Below are 19,552 nucleotides of genomic sequence, written 5' to 3'. Positions count from 1 at the left end.
ACTCCCTCTTCTTCCTGGGTCTTCTTAATATTTCACATTCGACGCCATGTACTCGTAGCATATACTGTTCAGTTCATGCCATGCGTTCGGTAGGTATCTACTTCGAATCCTCGGCAGACTACTGGCAGTACAGACCATACAGAGACTTCGTTCTGTACAAGCTACGCGAAATCGAGTTCACATATGTGTACGCGCACGCGCACGTACTTATACTATATCTAGGAGGTAAAGGTAAAGTTGTCCCTGTGCTTAACTAATTAAGCACTACGTAATGAAGGCGTATGGGGGAGTGGATGTATAGATCCACATTTTCTTGACCTCGGCACTGGATGAAGGTGAGTGGTTAGCTGCACGCCTCGGCCGCTTTAACCCCGGGAAGAGAGCCACCGGTACCCATTGGATAGGAGGTTGAGTGGACCCCAGAGCCGGTCTGGACGACGTGGAGAAGAGGAAATTCTTGACTCTACCGGGACTAGAACTCCGACCCCTTGGTCGTCCAGCCCGTAGCCAGTCGCTATATCGACTACGCGACTAAGCTTATTGAAATGCGGTTTAAACAATGCTATGAACGGAATGCCCCATGCATACCATAAGTGGAAATGTTTTAATATATTCACGTGTAGAGTGTCTTGCTGTTGAGCCTTTATTACTGTTTGACAGTTACGGTCTTGTTTTTGTGAGGTGCCTTCTCTGACGAGAGGGCGGGTGTTTTGTTCACGCTACTGGCCTTTGCCAGCGCAGTCTTCCTCAGGTCCGAATCCCTTGGGACTCGTGACCATATTTTACTGTCTCAGATTTGAGACTTCTTTTTCGCCTCCTCCTACGACTCGCAGGGTCACAGTGGAGGTATTTGACCCCGCCTCCACATGGGTTTGACTTAGTCAAAGTCAAAATTAAAGTTACTTTGTGACTGACGGTCATTCAGTCAGGAAGTCTTGGTGTCAAGCACCATCTGGGGCTCATGACCAGATATTTATTACTGTTTGACAGTTACGGTCTTGTTTTGTGGGGCGCCCACTCTGACATGAGGACGGGTCTGTCTTTTGCATTTACTGCTGGTCCTTGCCAGCACAGTCTTTATCGTGTCCGAGTCCCTTGGTACTTGCGGCCATATTTTACTGTCTCAGATTTGAGACTTCCCTTTTCGTATGTCATAAAGAACATGCATAATAAGTAGAACTCATTAACTATATTAGAGCAGGCAGTATTGTTGTTCAGAAATTCATGTTTTAATATTCTTTAAGCATATCATGAGTCCCATTTCATTTTGTTAAAGCAGGGAACCTGAAATTGTTCAGTGATCAAACTGAGATATAATATTTTTCTTTCAAAGGTATTTATGGAGGAATTAAAGTAAATGCCTGAGACATACTTCCCCTTTTACAGAATACTATCAAATATTAAAAATATGAAATAAGTTTGTAGTATCACATGTATGTTCTGAGGTAGATATTACTGCAATGTATTTGCAAATCATATTTTTAAGGAGTGTGTGTGTTGCACCTCCCTACTAGGCATAATAAAATTTTACTTTCAGTTCTTAGATGTTTTTACTTCTGTAATAAATTGCATGCTTGCAAAAAGCAATTCACAAATATATTCTTTCAATATGAAAATGAACTGAATTTTCCACTACTGAAAAATGTGGAAGCAGCATAACGAAGAAATATAAAATGCAATTTGAATTACTGCCACTTTCTACTCTAAGTTTTACTTTCATACAAATGCTTTCTTTTGCCATCACAAGCAGACTAGCTCTGGGATCTATTCAGTTTCTTACCCAGTGAATACAGTGGTTTCTTTCCTCAGAAATAAAGTGTCCAAAGAATGTAGCTAACCACTTAGTTCCATGCAGTGCCAAGCTTGATATATTTTCATGTCTTTTAGGGCATGTTGATTTGTCAGATGACTGCTTTGAATAGGCAATTCAAATAAACAGAGGACGAGAAAAAGGAAGAAATACACTTACCTTGTTCTTCACATTAATACCTTCAAAAGTTGGACCATCAACAATTGGCCAGTGTCGTGTAGTGAATAGCATCAGTCACTCTTGTCTCCCCGCTAGAGTGAGGCCTGGATACACCGAGACAAATTCTCATCACTCGTCCTGAACTAGTGCACCTATCACCTGCAGTTTCTGGTTCATCCCCTCTTCAACCTGACTAGTGAGCCTTTACAATAAGCTTACTGTTGCCCATCCCTCACTGTAACACATACCCCGCCAACTATTCCCTTTCACAATAGCAACAACATGGGGAAGAAGTGGTGGATAAGCTGGCGCAGCAGCAACCTGCAAACTCGACATACCAAGAGTTGGGAGGGAATGCTTAGGAAGAAGTGGCTCCCGCTGGTTAGAGAACAACAGCTATAGATCTATTATCAATAAGATTCTAAAGCGTTCTGATGATGGTATATGACATACAGAATTAATGAGGTTTTGGACTTTTTCCATCATCCGGAATTCTAGGTAATAGAGGAGCTAATCTCCAGGTCCAGTGATTGAGATTAGCTCTTTCTTAGGGACCCAACTANCATACCATAAGCGGAAATGTTTTAATATTGTCACGTGTTGGGTAATGGGGCTCACGACCAGATATTTATTACTGTTTGACAGTTACGGTCTTGTTTTTGTGAGGTGCACCTTTATTAATAAGCAAGTCTTTGTGTTCATTTACTTTTCAGTAAAGTTTCTAATTAAATGCATTTTGTATGCTTATATTATTATGACTGGACTCTTGTTGTCACAACTAACTGTATACCCCTGTCCAATGTGCATTATTGATTAAAAAGTGTATCATGTTCAACAGTAGTTACGCCGTCATGTGGGGTATTTTTGACAATTGTTATTAGGGCCTTCTTACTAATACTTGTTTTAGTTACTGTACTGTACATTTAATAATTTCTGTTTTATAGAATTTGAAGCTTTCATGGCAAATAAATTAAAATCTCAGGCAATCAGCTATGTCAATGTTGAATTAAAAAGCCAATGTTTTAGAGATCTCAGTCTCCATCCTATGGGCCCATGTCTGTTCCTGTTTGTGCAAAATAATGTGTGTATATTTGAAATTCATGTATACCTCTTACCTGAATAGAGGGCACAATGGAGGTTCAAGTTTTTCCTGCAGTTTATTTAAATTGCGCCTGAAGGAACTAACCAGACAGCTTTGCGCGGGCTGTGAAATGTAGGGCATCTGTTTGCTATCTGTGAGATATCATTACAGAAGAGACTTTTGAATGTCTCAGGAGTGACGAGGGACTGTACTTAGAGAATTAAGATTACCCAAAGGGTACAACATTAAGGTTCTAGACTGATAATATTGTGGAGGAATTCAAGGAGACAGCAGCAGACCATGGTCAGGACATCTGGTTCCATCATGCAAGAAATGTCAAAATAAGAAACTGGAATGCTAATCACTATATCAGCGATTTCCAGCATTCTCAAATTCACAGTCCCATGAAAGAGCCATGGCTTTTATGAGAATGTCTCTCACACTGTACAGTAAAAAGAGTAATTCAAAAATCTGTTAAGAAACAGCACAACCAATTATTTAAAGCATAATTTCATACAGAATTACAACTGATGAGATATTCCCAATGAACATTCTGAAATAAAGATAGTGCATGTAGTGAAAAACCCGTCAGAATAACCAGGAAATACACTAAAAGAAACTCATTATAAGTAAATCTACACTTCAAGAAGCGCGATTGTGAGTGCCTAAGATAAACATCAAAACCAACTGTGATAACAAAATTTATATAGAGCATTAGTCATACCTAAAGTGCATATTGTTAAAATATCTTATGTGACAGTGTTTCCTTATCGTAGTGGTGCGCCTCTGAGGATGATTCTTTTGAATCGAAACGTGTAAGGCGAATGAGGACTGAAGTGTTGTAAACTCGTATGTCACACTGGATTGAACTTTTCATTGTCTACTCTACATTCTCAAATATCAGTGTAGATATTTCTGCATAGGTATTGTAGTATAACTATGTAAGGATGAATATTCAGAAGTGGTATTGCCAAGACGTCTGCCAAGGTATACAAGTTAAATCAAGAGCCAAGAGAATATATGATTCATATTTTAATATAATATTTAATTAAACTATAAGTTTAAACATACACGGGATACAAAAGAAGCAAGATGCCAAATTGCGATTCTAAATAACAATGTGAAATTTGTCTTTTGACTTATGTAGGAACTCTATTCCAATTTAAATTAAATATTCAAATCAACTACAGTAACTTAATAATCAACATATCTAAGATTATAACTTGAGTTGTTGCATTCATTTGCTAGCGTAAATCATCTTTACACATGTAATGAAAAAAAAAAAACATTCTCATAATCCTTGTTTTGTGGGAGAGGGAATCTGTCAACCACTGAAAGTAAACTATGGAGCAATTTGGATATTAAACCGTTAACATTAAATATGTTTATACATATTAGCATCAAACTTGAAAACTAATCATAAATATGATAACAATCCAGAACAGTTTTTATTGCCATGTGAAGAACCATAAAGTCTATCTTCATATTGTCCCAATCTGTATAAGTTAAGGAAATAGTGATATTTTAATTGCAAAAGCTCATGAAAGTGCTGTAAAATTTTATAAATTATTCTGAAGAGTGACTAAAGATTGCTTTTCGGGAACACAATATCCTATAATTCAGGAGATCCGAAGAATTGAGAATTTCTTCATATTATCTGTGCATGTCTGTTAGCAAAGATACGTAAGGGCATATAACTGGGAGCTAAAGGATTATACTAAGTCTATGTCAGATTTGAAAATAAGAGGAAGTTTCCAGTATGAATAGTGAAATGTCCACTTGTATTTAAAACTCTGGAAGGAATAATATTTAAATAAAATGCTTTAAATCTGTGACTTCAAAGAACAATGTGTTCATGGAGGTTCAATTTCAATGGAAACCTGATTTATGTAATATTCTTCCTGAACAGAATCTTTCATGCCTCATGTTTAACAACTGCAATCATACAATAAAAAGGGATTTGTGGACACCGGCCAGTCGTGCATACTAAATTTTTCTCACTCTTACATCACTCTGTTATAAAATATACACTTAGCATCACTACATAATTTGCATTGTAAGACTTCTCACAGATCAAGTTTCATTTTCATGATATACTCGTATTCTTACTCAAAAATCCAGCTTCAGTATATGCCTGACTTGAACATTACTTCCCACATAATGCCAAGCTCTGTGCTTTGCCCTTTACATAACGATTAAAATCGATTAAAAATACAAATTTAAAACTGTTATTTATATTTCAGTTGCATTTTAATGAGGAAAGAGATAACTGCAGAAGCTATTAACCACTTCATTAACTGGTTTTAATTGCCCAGTTCTTTTGATATGTCTTCATGCACATACTTTGAAGAGAACAGACAGAATCTGTGTCACACAACAGCATGTTTATGTTAACATTGTTTTAATCTTCAAATCGGATAAAAGTTTCGGGCAGAAATATGTAAATGCTCTTAGAGCATTAAAACATTATGAAATTCAAGTATTTTATTATGTTGGAGCAGAACATTTTTAGGTTTTATTTTTTAACTCTTAATTCCTTCAATGTCTGTAACTGACTGCATCCTTATTCTCCTTTTCCTTATAGTTCTTATTATTAATCCTCACATCCTGGAGCAAGGATGCAGTGTATGTTCATGCTGTTACTACCAAGGAAAGCTGTAATCATGGGTTCTAAGGTACTTAACAAAAGAAACTCTGATATATTACAAAAGTAAATGTATGGACAATCAGTGATAATCTATTCTCTTCACTAGATTGTTGGATACCTTCATAAGTAGAATAGTAACTGAATGCTATTTAAACTCCAGAGAAGTAAAGGTAATTTTTTTTTGCTTTAGCCACCACCACCTCCTAATTCATCATATTGCTTCCTGAAGCAGTCACCAACAGGGAAGAAGTCCCAGCACCTCTGTTGATACATGTTCCACACATATGTCTCTTGACCTGTGTACTCTGTATCTGGTTTGTTGATGAGATGCATCAGGAAGAACCTGCCACCAAAATACACTTTAGTGCAAGCACTTGGATACTGTAATTATGTAACTGGTGTTCCGAGTTCAGAAAAACATATATAGTGTCTACAAAGGCGTAAGAAAATACTTGGTATCTGGAGAGGTATTACTGCATGAGTTTCGTGCTGTTAGCAGGTTAGAACTTCATCTTCGACAGTTATAGATTTTATTCCTTATTTAAAATATTTAAAGCCTGTGAGAGTGGTAGGAGATTTTTCATTCACATGTCACTGAGCATTTTATATTCACTAACAGATTGATCAATTTAAATGGTCTTTAAACTAATAAAGCAGAGCTTCTACAAACACTGAACATTTTGGAGGGTAAAAGTCGTTTTACTATGACATTTTTCCAGTAATTCTGGGTTGTATGGTTATTCTGTTTCCTCTGCATGCACATCAATACTATCTATGCACTTTATGTAACCCAGAAGTCAGTGCATTATCATTAAAATAACAGAGTAAAAATTTTAAATGCAAAGGGTATTTATATTATGAAGGTGGACTTAGACTAAGGACATCATAAATGAAGAATCAGAATCTTCATTCTTTTGAGAGCTGTTTGTAGAATTTCCTTAAATACTGGTGTCATTGTTATTTCTATCTTGTCTCATTACCTAATTTTAATATCAATTTTCTAACTTAATAAAATGCCAGGAATTGCAATCAATATGTGGATGTTATTTCAATGAGTGGTTATACCACAAGCTTGTTTACTTTCTCATTTTCATACCTCCTGGAGTTGTGAATACTCATATAAAGCTTTAGTTTTTTTCCCAAGCCAATTTTTTTTTTTTGATCATACACACACATGGAGAAAACTTCACAATCATGTGACCATGAGCTTTTAAGTTTTAGTTTTATTTATAACTGTCTACAGATGGCTGTAATAATTGAATTGTCTCAGATTTGTCTATGCTTCTTCAACCAACTGGTTAGGTCTCTTTTAAATGCTGATATAGATGTTCATTTGTCCACTTGTCCAGCATGATAAGCACACTGTCCACAATGAGAAGAGATCTTGGTAGTCAATTCAGAATAACTTTTTCTTCCATCTATTTCTCAGTCACCTAAAGTCATGTGTCCATAATGTTCACCTCTTATAGTATCTTCTTTGAATATAAGGTAGTACTATCACCCCCCCCCCAAAGGAACATCTGCAGAAATGCTGTGCACTAAAACAAACACATCTGACACATTCAGTGATGTCAGGATTTCAATATTCTCACTGGCATGTCAACATGTACTAACTGTGAATTTTGTATCATCCATGTTTCACCTAGTTAGACTATTTCTCTAGCTTCTTATTGCAACTTCTTCATTTGCTGCAAGAAACTGTATCTTCAACTCATAGTGCCTGGTAAATGTATTAGAAACTGGTTTTTGGTACTATATTTCTTTCATTGAAATCTGCATCTTCTAGTTTTCCTTTTACAGATCAGTGACTCCAGTAAAAATTTTACCTCATTTCTCAAAATTTAAAGAAGGTTCTTTCATGTTGGCCCATCATGAATAAATCTTGTGTCACACTGGCTGAAGTCAACAACATAAGTTTGAATTTCACATCTCTTCTCCCACCTTCCCTCAGGATAAACAGTACATCAAGAGGTCAAAGTCTGTGCTCTTTTCAGATTCTCTTTATTGATGCCACCTTCTTTGCTCTTCCCAATGAGATAAGCAACTTCACAGAAAATTCTGACAAAACAATGAATTATGTTATCCTATTAGTTCCCATTTCTTGGTGTGAACAATCACACATTTCCAGTGAACATCCACTACTGTTTACAATAATAATAAAAATATACACACATTATTCACTGTACTTATATATTATACATACACCATGAATTCGACAACAGATGTTTTAAAATGATACTGCACTATACAAAGCCACTGGAAGCATATTGTAACTTAGCAGACTAGTGTTTTTCATTCAGGAATACTGGGCTAAATATGTGCAGTGCTGGAGTATCCATGACAGTGTGAGACAAAAGCAAACTAAATCAAACCAAGTGTCTTCATGTGCTTTGTCATACATGACAGTTTCTGTAAATCAATCAAACTCCTTCTATACCACATCTTTCAAACATGTTCCTACAGAAGAGTATGGTCTCTTAGGATACCAGAGTCTGGTATATATATGAGTAGCAGTCATTCTCTTGGAATATACTGGCTCCAGAATAACTCAAATTACTGCCTGCTTGGCTACTGTTCAACCCTGGAGATGGAGGGCATATGTTTCTCTGAAATGTCAGTGAACTTCTACCAGACTCTTCATAGTGTGCATCCTGTTGTGTGTTCTGAACATACACATGGCAGAGTCATTAAGTTCGTGGAATGTGGTTTTATCACATCATATTACAAGTTATTCACATACACTTCTGCAGATCCACATTGGCCCTCAAGATAGTTGCCGTTGGCTGCTATGCAAGTCTGCCAACGTTGGTATAGCTGCTGAAAACAGTGCTGAAACATATTGGCAGGAAATTTCCATACGGCATCTCTTGTGGCAATGACCACCTCCTCGGACGACTGAAATCTATGACTATGTAGTTTTGCTTTCAAGCGGTGAAAGAGAAAGAAATCACATGGTGTGAGATCAGGTGAGTACGGAGGGTGTGGCAAAACGGTGACCTGTTGCCTTGTCAGTTCCTCTTGGACAAGAACAGAGCGATGTGCAGGGGCGCTGTCATGTAGCAACAGCCAATTCTTCCTATGCCAAATGTTTCTCTAGGGGATTTGCCTAGTTTTTGGCAGAGCTTGATGTTTGCCCATTGTTCAAACTGCCATACTTTCGATTTCCACCACTTGCATTTAACTGCAGTTCACAATAGAGGTCGTAGTTCTACTTACACTGTCTGCACACAACTGCCTCTTGCTGTGATGAGAGATGAACCAACAGGGCATCATATCGTGCCTCAACCTATCTGCTGTAGTGCACTGCAACGATGCTTTGTGGCCATTCCACGAACTTATTTACTGTGGTAGTGTATATATATATATATATATATATAGTCGTTATGTTAAACCGTCACCACAACAAATGTATACTTTATTTTAATGTTTAAAATTAAACCTTTATCTGCTATCTGGCAAAATAAAGATTTAACTGTAAATACTAAAAGGAAGTATACATTTGTTGTGGTGATGGCTTAACATAAGTTCTATATATATATATGTTCTACCAGACTATATGGCATTGCAACTAACAAGACACTACTCTCACATCACTGGCATGAGAACCTTAAATGCTCCTACAGCTGAATAAAGTTTCCAAATCAAAGTAGGGGTCTGGTCTTCCATGTACATGCACAAAGTTATGAAGGAAAGAGAGGACATGTAATAAAATTTGCATTGCAACTGGCTGTCTCAAACCCAAATCATTTTGTACTCAAGGCAGCACCTTACCTACAGACCAACATGCTCCCAAGTCTTTCAAACTGTGCAGATACAGTGATACAGGGGAGGATAATATGAAGAAAAATTTAACTGGAAAAATTCTAGATATAATGCAGAATTATTCACTGACTTCTAAAATTTTAATTGAGTCAAGATAGAGTAAAAGTAAGTAAGTAAAGCTATCCTTGTAACAGGCCATGGAGGCCCATAGGGTTGTGAGATGTTGAAGTTCCCACATTTTCTAGACAATCGGCTCACAGATGGTGACAAGGTTGTCAGCCCTACGTTGTGAGAACCCTTTACCCGCAAGAATATTCCAAGAATATTCCTGGTACTCATTTCTGCTAGAGGCTGAGTTGACCCCAGGGCCATTGAAAAAAATCCAATGACCTCATTGGGACTTGAACCCGTGACCTTCCAGTTTGTAGCATAGTGCCTCAACCAACTCACTACCGCGTGCCCCCCTTCAAGATATAGTAGAATGAGTGAAAGCAACCAAATGAAGAGCATATTAGCAATGGCCCACTATACTGAAGATTTATATGAGCACATACCTAGTTTGAGGTAAGCAGCCTCCGTAGTCTAGGGGTAACGTTCCCACCTCATGACTCAAGGTACGCGGGTTCAAACCCGGCGGAGGTTGTGGAATTTTTAAGGGCAGAAAAATTCAGGGAACAAGTCCTCCAGGAGGGACTTTAAGCTGTGGGTCCCGTGTCGTAGATTTACGGCACGTAAAACATCCTCATGTCTCTAGGAGACCTCTGAGCAAAATTAGGCAACAATTTCCCGCCCAAATAGTTTCCAATGCCTCTGTTAGATGGGGGAAATATCAGGTACCGACGGCTGACCTTGTTGGCCGAATGGGGCTGATAGCACGCACCAGTACCAGTAGGGTATGGCGACAGTAGAAATTAAAGGGGGACGGACAATGGACCAATAACTGGTCTAAGTGCATGAGGAAACCCACCCCCTCTAATAATAATAATAATAATAGTTTGAGGTACTGTGAATTGTACTCACATATAATTGGCTAGATTGTGCTCCTTTGCGACATGTGTATCAAAACCATGTGGTACTGTGTCAAAGTAGTCTTTGCCAATGCCACAGATAAAGCAGTTGGATTCCATATTTTCTTTCACACTATCCAACTGATCTCTCAGCTCACCAAAAGCATCAATTATCAAACCTGAAACAGTCAACAACCAACATATACACAAACTGAAAAATTACATTATTGTGGAACGTGTTTGCTTTCTGCCACAGCACAGATAAAGGCTGAACACTGGAAAAGAAGAAGAAGAATGGAGAACCACCTTGAAGGCCCAAAATATCATTAGACAAGTGGTTCTAAAATCTTTTATTGAAATGGAATCAATTTGTATTATAATATTTTCGCAGAACCCTAAAAATATAAACTTATTTTTAATTTACAACCATTTATGCAGAAAGTTTAATAAAACATACTCCATATTTTAGGAAAGAGCTTATGCTGTATTAACCTGATGTGATGCTTGCTGGTGCCAGGGGGCTTGAACTTGGCTAAAACTTTGAATCTGTATCATTATGCTGTGTTCTGGATTAAGCTTGTTCTGGTATTTCATTTTTATTGCTGCATATCTAGAGAACGCTGTTTCACACAGATATATAAATGGAAACAGAAGTAAATTCATCATGACTTTACTTGACCATGTATGGACACTTTTCTTTTAGATAGTCCAGAAGTTAATCAGAAGGACATTTGCATATGTGTCTTTCAAACCCATGTCTCTAGAAATTTCATTTACTTCCTCATATTATTTGTTAAAAATCCTTGCTCTGGGAGAGGGAACAGGTTTCAAAATAATTGAAAACCTTGTTCAACAAGTGGAAAATGCTTTTTCACTGCAAATTGTAGGTCTCATAAATGTTTCATTATGTCTGTGAGGATGTTCACCATTTATCTGGCTTTCAAGTTCATTCAGAAAAGCATTCAACACTGTAAAACAATCTCTCTAAATACACATCATCCAAAGCTCCATTATGCATAAGAATTACTCAGATATCTTATATACTAAATAACTGTGACAGTTGTACCTTGGAATAAAAAAATTGAGTCAATTTTTCTTTGTAAAAATATCAGCTAGGTACAGTAGCCACAGGAGCCACATAATGTGACACAAACATGATCAGAGCTGGAAAGCATGGTCAACACTGAATAATAACATTTCAGACTTGTGATAATCATCAAACCTCTGGCTGCAGCAGCAGAGTTGTGTAACTGCTACCCAGAATAATAAAGCAACATATGAAGTTAACTACGTATTTATTGTGATAGCAAAGGCATTGTATTGTACTTTGCCATTAGACAGTATTCTTTTCTGAATACTTGGAAGAAACTTTCCCAGTCACTGGACCATATTATAAGAACCACTGCATTAGATGAAGAAAGTGAGAGGGGATATGATGTATTAGGAAGAAGTTGGAATAACATTTTGGATCTGAAATTGTAGAAGCATTTCATACAAAAAATGTACATGATAATATGAAGGTTATTGTAATTTATAAAGTATGCAACACTGCAATATGTGGAGAACTAATGGTTACTACTCATTTGTTATTAAGAAAAACATTGACTCTACTGGTGAGTTTCAGCTGGTGCTACAGTATATCATGTGGATGTTTTGAACAGGATGGAAATAGTAGTGAAGAATTACTGTGCTCTGTATATATACATACACAATTGTCTGCTTAAAGAATCATTTTTGTTTATACATGTACATGCATGCACAAACACAGTGCAATGTGTGGCTTTGGCTTTCCATATATAAGTGTATGGCTTTGGTTTTTGGGAAAGGCTGCATGAAATGCTGAGGGTTATCCAAATTTCAGCATATCTTGCAGTTTCCACGTTCAAGGTTAATGACTCTGGAAGGAATTTTGGCAGCTCCTACATGGATCTTACATTAGGCAGTGTGTTGGAGGTTAAGTTGTGACTTGATGTACAGGGGTACGATGCTAACCAATAAGGAGCAACCATGTTGTCAGTGAAAAGAGGCAATGAAGATGTTTTATCAACCAGGTGGCCCTAGGTAGAGATAGTGAAATGTTTCAGTGACCCTGTACTTAGGACATGGACCAGGGATAAGTTATGTGTAGCAATAAAAATGGCAAATACATTAGATATGGAGAAATGATTTGATTGATTCTGGAACTTTATGCAGTAATTTTAACATTACTCTAATTCATTTTAGTACTTTATCAACTGTACAAATTGTGTAGCACTGAACAGTAGTGAAACATGAATTGGAAGAAAGCTGTCATGGTCTACCTTAGCATTTTCTGGAGGAACTAAGGGAAACCTAAGTCAGAAGAATTTTAATCCATGTCCTCTCGAACATGAAGAGGGAGTACTCCCATGTAACCCTGGGCACAGGGAAATTATTATTGATGTAATTTGTCTTTCATGAAGAAAGAGGGATATTTACTGAGACAGTGACAGTAATCATTACGGATTTCCAACCCTTGGTCCTTTCATGTTGAATTATGGTAATGGAAATTGTGCAGATAATGATCCCCCAGCATTTATATTTGAGAATTCAATTATTTTATTATATGGGAAAACATTATGCATGAAGAGATATAGATACAGGTAAATACATGAACTGCTTCTATGAATTTCTAAATGTTATGTCCTCTGTTGGCTAGTTAATAGACTCTAAGATGCTGTGACTTCAATTCTTGCGGGGAGTCTAAAAAATCATCTACTTAATTTAATTTCTTACCTTGAATAATAGCAAGCAGAATGACAATGACAAAGAAGAAGAAAGTGATATCAAAGAGAATACGATATACTTCATAGTCATCACCATCTGGAGGTTCAATTTCATCACCAATGCCTCCACCAGCACGTACTCCTTTGTATAAATGGAATACAAAGCACTGAAACAAATACAGTTTCATAAGAATGTGAACATATCACACTGTATCTATTTACACACTACTGTATTCCTTCTATATATACTGCATATTATGATATGATCAAATTTAAAATAGCTTTTAACATTTGAAGAATAAAAATTTGTTTGCGCAGTGATTCAACCAGACTGAGTAAATCTTTCTGTATACATACATGGTGTGTCCAGAATCCATTAGGACTCATTTTTTAAATTTTGCCCTGCAATGTCATCTGTTGCCGAGTTGTGGCATTAAGATTCTTGAAGTTTCAGCTGTGGCCGTCTATAATTTCAAAGCACAAGCATTGCTGCATCATGTGTTCTGACCTTGAATGTAACAGTACTGTTCTGATGCTCATTGGAAAATGGCGGATGAACAGAGAGCCAACATCAAATTTTGTTTGAAGTTAGGCAAAACAGCTGGAGAAGTGTACAAAATGATGAAAAGTGCGTACGGTAGTGATTGAGTCGCTTGCTTGAACATTTTTCGATGGTATGCTGTATTTCGTAATGGCAGGGAGGACACCGAAGACGCTCCATGTGCATCAAAGCCGAGAACAAGTTGTACTGAAGAAAATGTGAAAAAAGTGACCGAAATCTTTGCATCAGACAGATGTGTTTCTGCAAGACTCGAGGACTTTTGGGAATACCAAAAAGTACTGTGCATCAAATTTTGACCAAGTATTTAGGGAAATGGAAGGTCTGTGAATGGTTTGTACTGCACACGCTGTCAGGTGATGAAAAACATGCCAGAGTGGAACGTTGCAAAAACATGTTACGGTTGGCCCAAAGTGATACAAAATTTACAAAATTGATTGTTACTGGTGACAAGACACGGTGTTTTCAATATGAGCCTCTCACAAAGCAGCAGTGTGCAGCGTGGTTGAGTCCAAAGAAGCCGAAACCAAAGAAACTGTGGAAGCAAAAGAGTCGAGTAAAGACACTGCTAACCATTTTCTTTGATTCCAAAGGAATCATTCACAAGGAATTTCTGCCAGAAGGTCAAACAGTGAATTCTGATTATTATCTCAGAGTCCTCCATCGTTTGTGGGCGATAATTCTTCAAATTCGACTTTAATATCAAAAGCAAGGTTCCTGGTCGCTCATTCACGAAAATGCCCCACCCCACAAGTCGAAGATTGTGCATGTTTTCTTGGCCAGAAACGGGATCACAGTCCTTGATCATCCTCCGTATTCGCCAGATTTGGCTCCAGCAGATTTCTGGTTGTTCCCAAGAGTTAAGGTGGTGATGAAAGGAGACCGTCACGACACAATGCAGGACATCCAAAGGGAATGTACCACAGTTTTATATGTGATTCTACAAAAGGAGTACAGTGACCGATTTTGAAAACTTTTCAATTGATTCCAGCTATGTATTGATTCAGAAGGAGACTATTTTGAATAAAAAGAGCAAAATTTTGAAAATAATTCACGTCTTGTATTTTTAATGAACACAGTCCTAACAGAACCTGGACACACTGTGTACTTATTTTCTATAGTACTTACATGATTTTCATCGAGATCTGTAGAGCTATTTCATTTTATCCTTTTTATATTTTTTTGTTGCACCTGGTATACTTAATTCCCGAATCTCTGAGAACGACATCTTGCAGTAATCTCTCATATTTCAGGTTAAATTATTGGGAAATGGAAAACTAAACCATGTAGAAATATGTACATTCATAAAAGAGATACATCTTCAGAAACAATAAATTCTGCAATAAAATGGAACAGAACTTACAGTTAACATGTCATGACATTTCTTATCCACCTCTTCATCTTCCTCTTGCACATAAAACTTTCTGAAGAAGTTGAAGGCAATAACAGTGTATATGTACACAATTATTGTCAGCAGCATTACCGTTAGCACAAGCTGAAAAAAGAAACACAAATAAGGTATGAAATTTAAATTGTGGTCTCCTGGATTGACATCATGTGATCTGGAAGATGGTTACAAATGTTTCAGAGAAACATTCTGCTTCCTACAAGATATCTGTGGACAATCAGACAGGAAATAAGAGAAGATTCTGAGGAGAGATAGGCATGTGAAAGGTGTGTTTCAGAATTATCAAGCATTAATAGCAGCAAACACTTTATTCCATGGTATGGCTAGGACTACAGAAAAAACTTTTGACCTGTAATATGATATCCTTCATTGTGATTGCTGCTGGGCCTGGTTTGCATAACTTGATTTGAACACAGATCACTTGGATGTCACCATGGCTTTTCTATGTGGAAATTTAGAAGAAGAGGGTACTCTATGGATCAAATGTCAAGAGGACAAGAAAACAGTGCCTGTTTCCTGAAGAAAGGAATCTACAGACTCAAACAACTGTCAAGTGCATGGAACATGAAGATACACAGTGTTGATCAAGGCCAGATCATGAGTGATGTGTTTATTACAAGACTGATAAAGACAGCAATATCACTGTTGGTATGTGTGTGGACTATTTTCTAATATTCTTGAACAATAAAAAGGAGAAAGAGAAAGTCAAGAAGAATTTGATGAGAATTCAGACAGGAAAAATAAAGTTATTTGTATGAGCCAACAGAAACACACAGAGGAAACACTGCAACAATCAGTCAGTTCAGTTATTCAGTATTAGAGGGGGTGGGTTTCCCCATGCACCGTGACTAGTAGTCTACTGTATGTCCCCCTTTAATTTCTACTGTCGCCATACTCTACCAGTACTGGTGCTCGCTATCAGCCCCTTTCTGCCAGCGAGGTCGGCCGTCTTCTGGCAGTGGTACCTGATAACTTCCCCATCTACCGGAGGCATTGGAAACTACTTGGGTGGGAAACTTTTGCCTAGTTTTGCTCAGAGGTCTCCTAGAGACATGAGGATCTTTTACGTGCCATAAATCTATGACATGGGACCCATGGCTTAAAGTCCCTCCAGGATGACTTGTTCCCTAAATTTTTCTGCCCTTAAAAATTCCAGCACCTCCGCCGGGTTTGAACCCACGTACAACACTGCAACAATCTGGCATGTTTTATATAAAACCCATGGCAACCCCACTAGTTGTCAATCAGAGAATGGGAGAGAGAAACAGTGTAATATGATACACCTTATCAAGGTTTGGAAGGATATCTGATGTACCTAGCAGTGTGTACTAGCCAGATGTTGCTGGTGTGACAAGTGAGTTGGGAGTTTTAATACTAACCATGAGAAACACTGGAAAGCTGCAAAGAGAGTACTAAAATATGTAAAATGAATCATAAATTACTCTACAATTTTTAAAAGAACAGAGAGAACACTGTATGATATGTAGATGTAGATTGGGCAAATGAGGTAGACCACAGGTCATCTTATGCTACACTGGTAAAATAGTGAGTTGTTTTTTCTTGGGAACTGAAAAATCAGTTTGAAGTGGTAGTGTCTTGTACAGAGACTGAATACATACCATTAGCCAAGGCTGCCTAAGAGACTACCTGCATTAAAGGTTTCTTAGATGGTTTGGAGGAAAGGAGTCAATTGTGTTGTACAGTAACAACCAAGGGGCTGATAAGCTACCATGTAATCCTCATTCCATCAAATCTCCATAGGCATTACCACCAGTAAAGGTACAATAGGACATATGGAGGATTTAAGACCACAGAAACCGTTTTCAAGACTAATTATACTGTCATATTATTATCTCTGTATTACTATATTATTATTATTATTATTATTATTTATTATAATTTGGCATACTATTTCTGTATTATTCTATTCTTATTACTATTTAGTATTAGTATTAATATTAATCTTTGACTTGTCCCATATCATGTATATATATATATCCCATATTCATGGATGAAATAAAATTGAATCGAATTTCATAACAGGACAAAGTATATTGACATTTTCCAACATTACACATGTGAGACTATAGAAACTTATCATGTCAATTTGATGTATAATAGCAGGTGCTCTTAAAAGAGGATTAAGTGGCCAAAAACACAAGGCTTGATATCCAGTCATTAGGTTAAGGGAGAGTTTTGGCAACTATATAATCTCAAGCTGTATACCACTAATTGGCACCTGCCTGTAAATGGAGTTCTTTCTTCACTTTCACAGTTGTTAAGGTTTTATCTTGCTTCATTATATAGATGTTAATATAATAATCTATTATCTCTGACAGCACATAAGTAACACATGCTAAAGGGCCGCGCCACAGCTCAAGCGGTTAGTCGCTGGCTTCCCACCGCGGCGGCCCTGGTTCGATCCTGGGTCTGCTCCAGTGGGATTTGTGGTGGANACACACACACACACACACACACACACACATGCTAAACATAAAGGTGGAAGTAGAAGTTGAAGCCTGGAAGCTAATACTACATATTTAACACTGATCACAGAAGTCCAAAATCAGTCATCAGGGTTACCTGTTTCCCGTTATGTGTTACTGACTGCAGAATAGTGCGCAATGTCTTGAAACCTACAGCAACATCGAGCAAATGGGCTGCAAAGAAGAAGTTATTGAAGTTTCCAAGGATGGAGAATATGAAATACCATAAACTGTACAAGAAAGCCTGAAAACAGAGAATAACAATTATCAACCATAGTGCAATAGGATAATTATGTACATCACAAGATAAATTAAATCCGATTATCATAAATTTGTAGCTTATACAGCTACTGTGATGTCATATCTAGCTAAATATAAATGTAAAGAGGATACCAATACATTTTAAAATGTAAGTAACCTTCAGTGTCTTTATATTTGTTTTCATCAGTTCATCTTTACATAGGAACCTGGCATTAACAAGTGACCTGGCTTCACAAAGTGCTTTTCTTAATATGATCAAAGCCTGGTAGAAGAAAATGTATCATCTGGATTTTGAACTCACAATATTTGAAATGGAAGAGAAAAAGTGAAAAATAATCAATATTTGATGAATATTTCAGCTTGATTGAGTTCTGGCAAGCTGTGTTTCAAATTTCTCTTCTTGAGTGACATATGTAAGAGAAAATTATTTTTTATGCACACATTTATGCCTATCACTCGATGGGATTTGCAATGGCATGTAGCAAAATTCAGTCCATTAGGTGATGGGTTTGGCAGTAACTGTATTGGTCACCTGAAAGGATGATTCATGGCTTTAAATGTTATGTATAACGCTAGGCCACGCCATAGCTCCAGTGGTTAGTTGCTGGCTTTCCACCGCGGCGGCCTGGGTTCTATCCTGGGTCTAGTCAAGTGGGATTTGTGGTGGACAAAGTGGCGCTGGGGCAGGTTTTCTCTGAGTACTTCGGTTTCCCCTGCCAATCTTCGTTCCACCAATTGCTCCACAGTTACCCTCACCTATCATCTGGGGCTGGTACAATAGGCCAGAAGTTGCTGCAGTACAAGGGACTTAGTCCCACCCCACTAGCAATAAAAAAATGTGTATAAGGCTCATAAATTGTAAGCCACAAAAGGAATCTCACATTATTTTATTAAAATGACATTTTCTGTTTAATTTGGTTTGAACTGATTACAGTATAGAACAACCAGTAAAAATTTCAAGAAAAGAACCCATGCACAAGGATAAGATATATATTGTGGCATGTAGACCTGTTGCTGGACAACAGCTTCACAGACAAACATGTTCCCATGGCAAGAATTGAATCACAACAATAAGGAATGAATGGTGTTTCCTGCACAGTCTGTGCTGAGATGTTATAAGTGGGACAAGTTGGGAGCTGCAGTTAGTTGAGTGAAGTGAAGAGTAGTTGGTTGGTGATTGAGTCATTTAGTCGAGAGCTGCTGTAGCTGAAGCCAGGGACAGTTCCGGGACCCAGAGCAAGGGGAATGTCTGCTGTTACTGAGCAACGACCAGCGAAAATGTAACTGTGGACACTAGTGTATGTGTGTATGTGTAATAGTGAATTGTAAAGTATAGTCATGTGCTGTATCAGGGAGTCACTCCATCATGTGACAATATATATATATATATATATATATACAGAGTGTCCCAGGAGGAATGTGCCAAACTTCGGGAGGGTGTTCCTTATGTTAAAGTATGCCGATATAACCCAAAACACCTATGTCCAAAGTTGAACGGTTACGGAGATAATGGCCAGAGAAGTGTCAAACTTTGACCGGGGTTACACACTTGTTGATTACAAAATAGATATTAAAACTGGCAGGAATATGTGGATTCTGTAATGTTAATAATGTACGTAACATCAAAC

The 19,552-nt window shown here is 37.5% G+C and overlaps 1 protein-coding gene across 7 annotated transcripts in view; it reads right to left on the bottom strand.

Moving 5' to 3' along the window:
• Nucleotides 1-4,065: 4,065 nt before the first annotated feature.
• The window catches only part of LOC111866591 (ryanodine receptor), a 256,073-nt gene continuing 240,586 nt past the window's right edge, over nt 4,066-19,552 (bottom strand). For 4 of the 7 annotated variants that reach the window (XM_033752340.1, XM_033752342.1, XM_033752343.1 and 1 more), the window contains 5 exons: nt 17,761-17,907; nt 15,133-15,264; nt 13,221-13,377; nt 10,480-10,645; nt 4,066-6,040 (listed from right to left, as the gene is read on the bottom strand). In XM_033752340.1, coding sequence (XP_033608231.1) covers nt 5,884-6,040; nt 10,480-10,645; nt 13,221-13,377; nt 15,133-15,264; nt 17,761-17,907 — 759 coding nt within the window. In that variant the 3' untranslated portion in view covers nt 4,066-5,883. The remainder of the gene's footprint in view (nt 6,041-10,479; nt 10,646-13,220; nt 13,378-15,132; nt 15,265-17,760; nt 17,908-19,552) is intronic. The other 3 variants (XM_033752339.1, XM_033752341.1, XM_023855691.2) reach the window with 1 other exon arrangement.

Source organism: Cryptotermes secundus, unplaced genomic scaffold, assembly GCF_002891405.2.
Source record: "Cryptotermes secundus unplaced genomic scaffold, Csec_1.0 scaffold680, whole genome shotgun sequence".
Lineage (NCBI taxonomy): Eukaryota > Metazoa > Arthropoda > Insecta > Blattodea > Kalotermitidae > Cryptotermes > Cryptotermes secundus.
This window is presented reverse-complemented; position numbering and strand designations above follow the sequence as displayed.